Raw genomic sequence first — 12,216 nt, forward strand, 5'->3', positions numbered from 1 at the left:
CCAGACCAGTTACCTCCCCGGTGAAAGGTGGGCCAGGGCATCTTATAACCCCAGCCCCACATCCCTGGTGGTGTTCTAACGAGCAGGGGGAGCCCTGAGGCAGAGTTCAGGCTGGAAGAGGGACCTGGGGCCACACCTAGGTAGCAGGAGAAGGCCTGGGGGGTGAGAGTGAGACCCTGAGTGAGAGGGGCGAAGATTAGAGTGGCCCCGTGAGTGTGGGTGAGTGAGGAGGCCCAGTGGGGGCATAATGGCCTGGCAAGGGTCCAGGAGTGAAATAGGCCTATACTTAGCTCAGGTGAGGGTAGCAGGAGACACCCAATAGACTGCACCAGGGGTGGCTGAGGCATGGAGAGCTAAGCCCAAACCCAGGTGAGGCCGGGCGGGATGAATGTGGCCCTGAGAGAGGTCAGTGTGAAAGAGGCTGGGTGAGAGCCAGCAGAGTAAATGGGACCCCAGTGAGAGAGGGGTGGCATGTAAGTGGCCCTCCAGGGTTTTAGAGAAGAGGTACAACTGTGCCCAGTTTGCTCTGTCCATAGGCTGGAGAAGTGACACCCACAGAGTAACATCTGCAAGGCATGGGACCTGTGGAGAGGAGGTCAGAGCAGGTATTAAGGCCCTTGTCAGCAGGGCGAGTAATGGGTAGCCTCCTGCGTTAATAATGACTCTCATATTTTTACATCAAGGCATGGCAGGCGAGTGAAGTGGGCAGTTACCCCAGAAGCAGGGCGGCTGGCGGAGACCTGACAAGGAGGCCACCCTGTTACAATAGGCAACAAAGTTCTGTTTTTGAAAAGATTTTCCAGATTCCCTGTCTGCTTCCTAAGTCTTGAATTGTTTCCATTAAATGCAAATCAATGTAGTTTGGCTTCCGGTTGTCACCAGGTTTGAGATGCATGCTTCAAAGCTTTTGCTGCCCTGTGCTGTCTTCAGTTCAAATCAGGATAATAAATTGTATAAAACTTGTCCTTTGAATGTAATTAAGTATATATGCACATAGGATTAGTTTAAGGTACTGTTCCATTATGTCAAACACTTAGTGTAAAAACCTACAACAGCCTTGAGCACCAGATTCAAAATGTGCTATGGGCCATTTATTATTGTTGGAGTACAGCTTACAAAAACACACATGCTTATTTCGGTAGCATCCACAGTGTGTTGGGTGTTTCTTCTAAACACAGAAGTAGCAACCTCTGCTGTATGTAGCTCACAAATCACATGTATATGATTTCCTAAATTTTAACAGAGTTAAAAAGTTTCCATTTAATAGAACCTGGCCTGACAAGACAGACAAGGACATGAGAGCCAAATATCTGCTCTGCCTCTGGCATAGTGTCATGATCACATGCATCTGAAAGAGTTCTCTGCTTCCTGGGTAAGGGTCCATTGATCAATCAAGGATGCCATATCATCACATTGTCAGGGCTACTGTGTGATGGGGACAGAGAAAAGTCTTTATTGTTTCCATGATCTGCCATGAGTATTTTTTTGGCAAGTGTTCTTTTGTTGAGTGTCATTGGAAACTGTGAGAAAAGTGCCCCCCTGTTTGAAAGGCATTGATTTTTCTCCTGACATTTACTTGTGATTTAGTATAAATATAGTAGCTGGGAGTTTCAGAAGTGGGAAGGTGGCAACCAAAATCCGTAACTTTAAAAAATGTAAGCAGCCATCCTTTGCAAATGAGATCCCTTGATGTTATCTGAATTTGGGCAATGAAGATCATTGGATGCTCTAAATGCTACTGAGAAAACTCTTTTCATGTAGCCATTCTGTTTTGTAAACTGTATATTTGACTTCTAGGATAATGCCACCCTTTTTGACACCTATGATGTGGAACTTATAAAAAAGAATGGACAAAGCTTGGGTATAACTATTGTTGGATATGCTGGAACAGCTGATCTTGGTGAGTTATACTGATTATGAAAGATTGATTTATCAAAGCCTGTTTGTTTAAAGGAAATTGAATAGTATTCTAAAATACTCCTCTGCAACTTCGTACTCCACAAAATGTATGAAATCATAGGATAAATTGTTTGAAGATCTATCTGTTGCTTTTCTCAGTCCTAAGGAGTCCCATGGGTCTAATTCAATTTTAAAACAATTTTTACAGGATGCTGGATTGCTAATTTTGCAGGCTGGGATCAGTTAAAGAAAGACGTGGTCCCTGACTATCCTACGGTCTGTGTCTGTTGAGGACCTGGCACAATCTGGGATGTGGATTCTTTAGGTGCCGCCACAAAAAATCAAATACATTAAAAGCTGTGTTAACTGGCATTTTATTAACCAGAATATTCTATTACCTGGAATTTCCAATATCCCCCAGTACAAATCTCCACTTTAGTAACTGGAATCTTTGCCAAGCCTGTCTAGCGTGCACATCAAGTATTTCTGTTGTTTACATTATTTAGTGACGCTGCTGATAGAGGAGCTGCTGGGAGCCCTTCTAGTTGATATCCGCATAGGCAGAGGGAGAAAATTTTTTTGTGGGGGGGCTGAACACACACACGCATGTGCGCATGCATCCCCCCCCCCCCCCCCCCCCCCCCCCCCCCCCCCCCGGGCGCATCCTTAATGGATAGGATTCATTCTCTACTGTTTCCTTTAAAAAATAGGCTGGGGCTGGTATAACTCTCAGATAACCCGAACTTTTAGATAACCGGCACCACCCTTACCCCACTCATGCCAGATAACAAAGCTTTTACTGTTACATGTTTAAATTAGTCTCATAAATAAATGCTTGGAATACCCTGTATTGGCCTTGTGTTTTTGATGAAGTCTCTAGCAGATAAAATGGAGATGACATACTTTCATGCATGGGCTAGTGTTTGAGCTGTGGTAATGGATCAAAATATCCATGCACAGAGTTCACTTCAAATGTGCGAGAGAAGGAAAGCTTTTTTGATTTCTGCAACTCCTGTTTGTTAAAAAATTGTCTTTTCACAAGGGATTTTTCTGATTTTTAAATGATTAAAGTATTAAAATATAAGACAAGGATGAGGTTCTGATCCAGCAAAGCATTTCAGCACAGGCTTAAGTGCCTTGCCATTTCATAGCCTATATAATATGGGAGCTGTCTTGTCTCTGAACAGGTTTAAGCATAAATTAAGGAAGTCAGCATCCGCACCCCCACAGGCAGGAAAGTCTGCGGGGGGAGGTATGGGAGGCAGGGGAAAGGGATCTGTGCGGGGCAAGGCGGGCTGCTGCTGCAGGCTGGGGCTGGTATAACTCTTAGATAACCGGCACCACCCTTACCCCACTCATGCCAGATAACAAAACTTTTACTGTAACATGTTTAAATTAGTCTCATAAATAAATGCTCGGAATACCCTGTATTGGCCTTGAATGTGCGTGCTGTTACTATTTTCTTTAGCTCTGACTCTTGATGTATAACTTTATTTGCCCAGTTTTGTAATGTGATGTGAAGAGAATGGCCATTTGTGAGTAGAATTAGGGGCAAATTCCTTTCGTTTGTGGACTCAGTCCTTCAAAGGTACAAGGGTCTTGGGCTCTAAATGTATAGCTGTTTAACAAAAGGACATAATTAGTGCTTTCATTTTTCATTCCTTTGTTTTTGTGTTTGTTTATATGTGTGTATGTATTTTTTCAAGCAGATTCCTCTGGGATTTTTGTGAAAAATATAATACCTGGCAGTGCTGCAGAACACAGTGGATGTATACAAGTGCATGACAAAATTGTTGCTGTAAGGAAAAATATTTGATATATTTCTGGTTTTTTGGAACTAGCACTATTCTATGTCTGGATTTTAAAAAAATGAAAAATAGCTTTAATAATTTAAACTTCAGTTCAGAACTCAATTGCATCCAGTTTATAAAATGGAGGAATGTTGGCAATTTATTTTTATTTTCATAGCTATGTTAATAAAACTTAGTGCTTAAGCTAGCAGCTCTGGTTTGCAGTGGTTAGATTATTAGTTTACTGCAAAACTGAGAACAGAAATTACAAACAGTAAACTAGGTAGATGTGTGGATTGAAGCATTTCAGAGTGGGGATGGGTTAGAAAGCCAAGTACTGTCAACACCCACTAAAATCCATGGAGTTAAAGAAACGCTCTATGACTATGTATAAGCTGATAACATAGCACTGACACTATAGAAATATTCATTCAGAGTTTTAACAAAGCCACGTGTGTATGTAAAAATTAAAATAGTTTGGATAAATGGCAATACTGCATGAACTGAGTAATATCTAATATGCAAACCTAAAACATAAGAAAACAAATAATTTAAAATCTGAAATATTTCTTAACTTGGAGACATTCACTTTTAAAGTGTATAAAATATTTGGGACTAAATGTTTTGCAGACACAATACCTAAATTTTGTCAGAGTTTGCTCTCTCCATGCACGCACAATTTGATGCCTGCTTATGCTTGCAACTACAGTTTTGCAAGTACAGATGCTGATGGATACATGGTCTGAAGCTTGTGTGTGTGGAGACATTTGGCTTTGGGGGTGCAAAATAAAATACAGTCATTTAAAAGTTGGCGTACTTAAAGTGCACCGCATGCACAATGTGTGTGTGTAAGCTGGGCAGAGATCTGGCAGAAAAGTTATACTGATGACATCTGAAAGGACTGTTAGTCTGACAAGCGTATCTAGGAAGTTCCCCGAACAGTACATTTCAAACTGCTGTTTGCGTCTAGTAACTATGCTGGAAAAAAATTATTTTACGCTAAAAATTAGTACATGACTGCCTTGTGTGCCTCTCCCCCTCAAGTTCTTTTTTGTATTTTCTTTGAAAATACATTTTGAAGATGGCACTGTATAATTATCCTGATGTAACTGAGGGGCTGGGCACACACAAGCACTGCTGAAAGGTTAATGAGGGTGGAAATTCATAGTGCATCAGCTACTTTGTGGTACCTGCCTTTGTAGTGCTACTTCCTTGTGATAGATGAAAGCTAACCTTTGGTAGTTCACCCCTTCATCATTAGCTAAGTTTAGCCATCATTTACCGCTTGTGAAAGCATGAACATGGGCAGTTCTAATGGAGTGGTTAACAAGGTGTAGAAGCCCACCCTTCCTTACCTTACAGTAGTGCATATAAGTGCCTGTGCCCTGTGTCAGTGCAAGATTTGTGCATGTAGTGATCTAAGGGCTAGCAGTTATAATTCTTGAAAGTTGAGTTTCATTATTTTTTTATGTACTACAGTACATGATGGAGCTCTCTAAACAAAACATAGGTATGGCATTATGGTTGATTTTTTTTTTTTTTTAATGTGATTTTTTTTTTTTTTTCTACATTAGGTTGATGGAATTAACATTCAAGATTATACCAACCAACAAGTGGTGGAAGCATTGCGTAATACTGGACAGGTCGTACGCCTTACATTGCTTCGAAGGAAAACTCCTTCTGCTTCTTTCTTGACTGGAAAATCTTTAGATACAGGTAATTCTTTACCCTTCTCTTCCAAGTCTTCGCTGTATTTATTTTCTCTTTCAGTTTCTAGTAAGCTATTTCAGCATTTAAAGGTGCTGAGCTTTCTGAGGACGCATTTCACAGCATTGGACTGTTTTGAGAATGGGTGGATAGAAGGAAAGAAAAGAGGAATGCAGTAGAGCAAAGCTCTTGTAGACTGAACAAGGAAGCTGCTGGTGGATGATGATTTTAATATCAAAACTTCTGTACCACCCAGCTTACTTGAAGTCTTTTGGATCTTTACAGTGCAACCAAATATGCCAGCCTTAATATTGTCTGGAGCTGTAGAGACTGAAACTAAGTTGGATAGTGATAATGAGGAAGATCAAGAGCAGAAAGATAACTTTGAAAATGAAAAGAAGCAAAGTCTGCATAAAATAGGTAGGTAAAGTACCTTGCAGTGAATCTCCTGCCTAATTACTGGCCTTCTGGAATTTATTTCTATAATCCAATTTTTGTCATGATGGATGGGCCGTCATGGCTTTCTTTTCCTTACACTATTTTAATTTTCTCCTCTCCAGTCCTTTTCATTTAACTGACCCCAAATTCTAAAATATGCCTCCATATACTTGTGAATGAATTTCTGTAATAGAAATGAAAGGTTCCAGAATGACAGTCCTGGAGACCTGTGCTTTTTCCATTGCAAAGGGCCTGATCCTGAGTGGAGATGTTGCTTCTCTCAGAATAGGGCTTGGGATAGCCTGTGTGAGCTCTGTCAGCTGTCTTGACAGTGTACCTCAACCCCTGATCTTGGATGGAACATTTAGGGGGGAGACTTGAGTCTTGATAGACATTCAGTCCCTAACCCAGTTTCTCCAGACACCAGTTTTGATGATGTGTTTGGGTAGACAGATACCTGCCTCCCATGAATTTGCTGGATACACCTTCTTCATTCTTACAAGTGCATCTCAACAGTTATATTGGTCAGTACCTTTGTTGCTGTTAGCCTGAGCCAAAGCTGAATTAATGATTAAGATTATAATGCTATTTTCAGTTTAATTAAAAAAAAAAAAAAGAACAAAGAAGGAAATCCACGTGTAGTCACTTGTACAGGGAAAAGGCATATGAAGGCAAAATTTAGGGCAGTAGTACTAGGCTCAAGATCTTGATACCTTGGTACCTCTTGTACCTCATTATTTCAATGAGAAATAAGGCACACATTTTTAATGGTCTCAGTATATGACTGTTGGAAGAGAGAGGGCAGATTTTGTATCAACTGAAATATAAAGCACAATATTCTTTCTATAAGACATGCTTTAATCTGATCACAAATTAATGGACTTGTCACAGGAATTCCTTGGTGAGTTGTGTACCTTTATTATAGTCCATTCAGACTGGCAATTCTTTCTGATCTTACTATCTGTGATTTTATTAAGCAATTTCTAAATCATAGGATTTTCATCCATGAAGTTGTTTCACCGTATTTGTGAAAGTCTAGTCAATTATAAAGACATCTTCTAAATAGAAAAGAAAAAACAACTGAGTCATTTAGTTTCCTCTTTTCTTCTTCTCAAACCTCTCAGTGAGCCACCCCATTTTGTTTGCATCCGTGATTTCTTCTTTGTGACCTTCCATATCTTGCTAGAGGAGAAGGTCATGTTAACTGAGACATGAGGTAACCAAGGCATCAAGTTACAGTACTGGGAATGGGAAGACATGGATAGATTTCTATGGTTCAGGTTTATGAGGGAAAGCAGAAAATCTTAGCTGCAGTGTTTTGTAGGGGCAGGAGATCAGCCATGAAATTGAAGCCCGAGTGATGCCTGGATGTGGGACAACTAACTCAAAGTCAAAGTGGGGAGAGTTTGTGAAGTAAATCTTTAATTGTTAGCATGCTGGTAGGTAATGATAGAAGATAAAAACTACATAGCCCAACACTTGTGTGCAAGTAAAGATTATGTTAGGTAGATTAAATTCAACTTTGCATTGAACTGCATGATACGTATTTATAAAGGTGAGATATGTCTACGTTGATATTTAGGGCTGACCTTGAGGTTGCCCTTAATCAGCCTGAGCCACCATTTTTTAGCTGTATCCTACTCCGTAGCCTGCAGCAGAGGCATCCACATTGTGGGCATTCATTTGCAAACAAAGTTCTTCTACAGATGGTTTGTAGACTACTTGTCTCTATGGGTAGTAGAGACCAGAAGTGGTATGCAGAGAGGTTCTGCCCCTGAGGTCCCAAAAGTTCAGCCCTTCAGGCCATGAGGCACAGGCACAACCCATGAATGGCATGTGCCCCCGGCAGCAGGGGGGGCATCGCTGTGCCGGTGGTGGCGGGAGCCTGGGAGTGGGGAGCTCCCGCAGACGCCGCTGGCACTGTCAGCAACAGCAGGGGGGTGGTGAGCACTGACCATGGCTCGGCGACCACCCGCAGGCACCACCAGCAGCATTTGTGGCAGCCAGCAGCAATCAGGGACCGCCTGCAGGTGCCGCCGACAACGTTGGGGGTGCCCTTTTGCAAGGGGTGTACCAACACACGTAGGGGGTGCACATGCACCCACATGCACCCCCTACATGTCGCCCCTGGCACAACCTATCAGGTAGTGAGGGGGTGTAACCCCTCTAACAACCTGCCCCATCACCCTCAACCAGTCCTGAATATTTTTGTCCTGATTTGTGTGCGTTTGAATAGCATATATGGAGGTGATTGCATAATAGCTCAAAATAAAGTCTTACTCTTGTATATTGTGTGGGGAAGTAAGGATGTGTTTGTGGAGGAGTGTGGGGGTGTGTATAGGCATGGTGGGCTGTGGGGGGGGGTGTTTGAGTGTGTGTGTGTGTGTGTGTGTGGGGTGGGTTGGGTGTGCATATGTTGGTAGGCTACCTAAGCGCTAGGTCCTGGGAGCTGGCTGGGGGTGGGTGGGGTAAGTGGGGACAAGGGGTACATGCAGCAGAGCTCACTTGGTGGTACAGATACAGTCTATCCCCCTGCCCCCTCTGGCCTGTGGCTGCTCTCTGGTGCTCTGCATGGGGCTCAGCCCCACCTGCTCCCACCTGGGGCAGTCTGCTCCATGCTCTTGCCCTGCAGTCCAGCCTGCAACTGCTCCACCCTCCCACTGGCCCCGGCCCTGGCCAGTGCACGCTGCTTCGTGGTGGGGCCACCTTTCACCCACTCAGCCCCCTGCATGTGGCTGCTGATCACACTAGTCAGGCAGTGTGGTTGGAAGGTGGTCGAGAGCTGGAGCCTCCGTGCGCTTGGGCAGGAGCACTCGGCTGCAGCTTCCCCCCTCAAGCTCGTTGCTGCTTCCCTGGGAGTTGTGGGGAGCCCTGCACAATGAAGCTGGGCTGACCACAGCCATTGCTTCTGCCTGGCACAGTCAGAGGGGCTCGGGCATCTCCTGCCCTTTGCCTGCCGCCCCATGCACCACAGTCCTCCAGTGGGAGTGGGGTTGGCTCCAGCTCATGGCGCATGGTCCAAGCTGCACAGCATCAGCAGGCAGCGGCCCTTCAGTGCTCATGGCCTGCAACAGGTGGAGCCTCTTGGTGATGCATGGCTCTCGACCGAATCCTGGGAGCCGCATGTGCTAGCAGGGAGTGAGGCCCTGCCAGCCCAGCTCCATTGCAAATGGCTTCCAGCTGAGTCCTGGGAGCCGCATGTGGCGGCAGGGAGCAGCTCCTGATACTTGGCCGGGAGCTGCATGCAGTGGTGCCTGGCTGGCTCAGTCTCACTCCCTGCTGACATGCAGTGGCAGCCAGTCAATAGGGGGCCCTTGGGCGCCACCCCACCAGTTTTAAAGCGGCATGATCAATATCATGGTTATGCTCGTCCAGTCCACTACATACACATATGCGCAGTAAGGTAGCTATGGGGCAATCTCCTTACCGGCCCAGGGGTGCATGTGCAGTAGAAACACTCAAACTCTTCAAATGGATTGCAATACTCACTTGTTTAAGTGGGCAGCAGAGCACCTGTACTGATGCCCCAGTGTGGCTGGGTATGGAGCTGTGTGGAGAGGAGCAGTGTTTCTGGAGCAGCTGCTCAGTGAAGATAGAGCTGCCTGGAGGGGTACAGGAGGAGATATGGGAGAGCGAGGCTCTCTCCAAGGCCTGGGATAGCGTACCAGGGAGAAGGAATTCCCAGGAGCTGTCACCGAGCAGAGAGGGGAGCTCGGTGCAACTCTGCTTCAAGTGGAGAGGATGCTTCACCAGCATGCAGGGTGACAAGAGGAAGGGAAGCCCAGGTAAGCTACAGCGTCCAGGGAGCAGGGGGCCACAACTGTCCTGTGAGTGGGGGGGAGGCATATGCACCCTCAGGAGGCCTCAGTGCCTCTACACTAATGCTTGTAGTATGGGGAGTAAGCAGGAGGAACTGTGCCTCCTGATTGCGAGTAAGAACCCAGACTTAGTGGGGCTCACAGAAACCTGGTGGGACCCTACCTACGACTGGGAGACGGGCATTCGGGGATACACCCTATACAGAAGAAACAGGACAGAGAGGAAAGGTGGGGGCGTTGAGCTCTATGTCAAAGAGCACCTCACGTCATCAGGGATTAGCTTCGGGTTAGAGGAGGTTGGGCAGAGACACTATGGGTCAAACTACAAGGGGGGCATGGTGAAAGGGACCTTATGGTGGGTGTCTACTACAGACCACCCAACCAGGGGGAAGAGCTGGACCCGGACTTCTCCAGTCAGCTTATGGAGGCAGTTAGGTCAAGGGATGTTATTGTCATGGGTGACCTAAACTACCCAGACGTTTGCTGGGAAGAGCAGACAGCCAGGTCTGACCGCTCGTGTAGGTTCCTGGCTGTATTATAGGGCCTTCACTTTATCCAGGAGGTGCACAGCCCCAGTAGGGGTAACGCCTTGCTGGACGTGGTCCTGGTCATGAGGGATGACCTGGTAAGGGGACTGCAGGTCATTGACCACCTGGGCAATAGCAATCATTACCTGCTGGATTTCACTATCCAATGCAGGGTGTCAGGGGCTCACACCAAGGCTAAAGCCCTTGACTTCAGAAGGGCCAACTTCAATGAGCTTAGGAGACTAGTGAGGGAGGCACTGAGGGCCCAGAAAGTAGAGGAGATGGGAGTGCACAAGGGATGGTCGTACCTTAAGGGGGCGATCCTACAGGCCCAAAGGATAACAGTCTCTGAGAGAAGCAAGTGGGGTAAGAGTGCTCAGAAACCCCCTTGGCTCAGCAAGGGCATTCAGCAATGCCTGAGGACTAAAAGTGGGGTGTGCAACCAGTGGAAAGGAGGAGCTGTCACCAAGGAGGAGTACTCCTCCTCAGCCCAGGAGTGTAGGAGGGCCATTAGGAAGGCCAAGGCAGAGATGGAGCTCAGGCTAGCATCCAGGATTAAGGACAACAAAAAGTCCTTTTTCAAGTACATTGGGAGCAAGAAGAGGGCACCAGACCGTGTAAGGCCCCTGCAAGACGCAAACGGTAACCTTGTGGCTACGCCAGACAAAGCTGATATTTTTAACAGTTTCTTTGCCTCTGTTTTCTTGAACAGGAACTGGGATATCCTACCTACCAGAGGTAGGTACAGTCTTGGGGATAGCTCTGTCAGGCCTTCAATCAGCGCAGATGTAGTTAGGGATCTTCTGGAAGGGCTAGACATTTTTAAATCTGCAGGTCCAGATGCCCTCCACTCAAGGGTGTTGAGGGAGCTGGCAGGGGTCATTGTGGAGCCCTTGGCCCAGCTGTATGAGCATTCATGGTCATCTAACCAGGTGCCAGGGGATTGGAAACTGGCTAATGTGGTCCCAATTTTCAAGAAAGGGAGGAAGGAGGACCCAAGTAACTATAGGCCTGTAAGCCTCACCTCAGTGCTTGGGAAGATCATGGAGAGAATCATCAAGGAGCATATCTGTGGGGGGCCTGCAGGGGAGATCGTGTTCAGGGGAAACCAGCATGGGTTCATCAAAGGCAGGTCCTGCCTGACCAACCTGATTGCTTTTTATAACCATGTAACTAAATCCTTGGATAATGGTGTCACCGTGGACATAGTCTTTTTGGACTTTAAGAAGGCCTTCGACACCATCTCTCACCCCATCCTCATCAATAAATTAAATGACTGTGGCATTGATGCCTGCACAGTTGGATGGGTAAAAAATTGGCTGATGGGGCGCACCCAGAGAGTAGTGGTAGACAGGTCGTACTCAACCTGGCGAGATGTGAGCAGTGGGGTACCCCAGGGCTCGGTCCTTGGGCCCGCACTGTTTAACATCTTCATCAGCGACTTGGACGAGGGGGTGGAAAGCACGCTGTTACCAGATTTGCCCGTTACTTTGGGGTGTACTCATTTATTAGGGATATGTTTCTAAGGTCTTTGTAATTCTGTCAATGTGCAGCTTGTGTTACTTGTGTTTGTAGATGGAGCTGTATATCTCCCTTCTGCAAGTCCTCACCCCCAATGGAACTATCTTGCAGGACTCAGTTTCAATGGGGCTGGGTTCCTCCAGTCACCAAATCAGTCAGACACACACAGGTTACTGTGACACGCCTGACCTGGCCGGGTTGATCAGCATGGACCGGCTGACACCCTCATATGCCAAGAATCAGTTCATCAGAGCAACAATAAACTGGAGTCCGACACAAGCACACAGGTAAACAGAATCCCTCTGAATCCAGCTGGGTGTCCAGCTGACACCCTCATGGGCCAGCATTCAGTTCATAAGGGCACGTATGAATCAAACTGGGTCAATCAGCCTGTACAAGCTGATCCCCTTATGTGTTTCAAACTCAGCACGTCCCAATCTTTAGCCTCTTGATGAGCAGACCCCACAGTATTTTGGGGCTTCACAGGGATCTTTAGCTTAGGTAAAAGAAGCGTTG

The 12,216-nt window shown here is 46.0% G+C and overlaps 1 protein-coding gene across 10 annotated transcripts in view; it reads left to right on the top strand.

The window, feature by feature from the left end:
- The window catches only part of PATJ (PATJ, crumbs cell polarity complex component), a 231,990-nt gene that overhangs the window by 23,748 nt on the left and 196,026 nt on the right, over positions 1-12,216 (top strand). For 9 of the 10 annotated variants that reach the window (XM_025208661.1, XM_025208662.1, XM_014521711.2 and 6 more), the window contains exons 9-12: positions 1,798-1,900; positions 3,609-3,697; positions 5,264-5,405; positions 5,682-5,816. In XM_025208661.1, coding sequence (XP_025064446.1) covers positions 1,798-1,900; positions 3,609-3,697; positions 5,264-5,405; positions 5,682-5,816 — 469 coding nt within the window. The remainder of the gene's footprint in view (positions 1-1,797; positions 1,901-3,608; positions 3,698-5,263; positions 5,406-5,681; positions 5,817-12,216) is intronic. The other variant, XM_014521712.2, reaches the window with a different exon arrangement.

Source organism: Alligator sinensis, unplaced genomic scaffold, assembly GCF_000455745.1.
Source record: "Alligator sinensis unplaced genomic scaffold, ASM45574v1 scaffold588_1, whole genome shotgun sequence".
NCBI lineage: Eukaryota > Metazoa > Chordata > Crocodylia > Alligatoridae > Alligator > Alligator sinensis.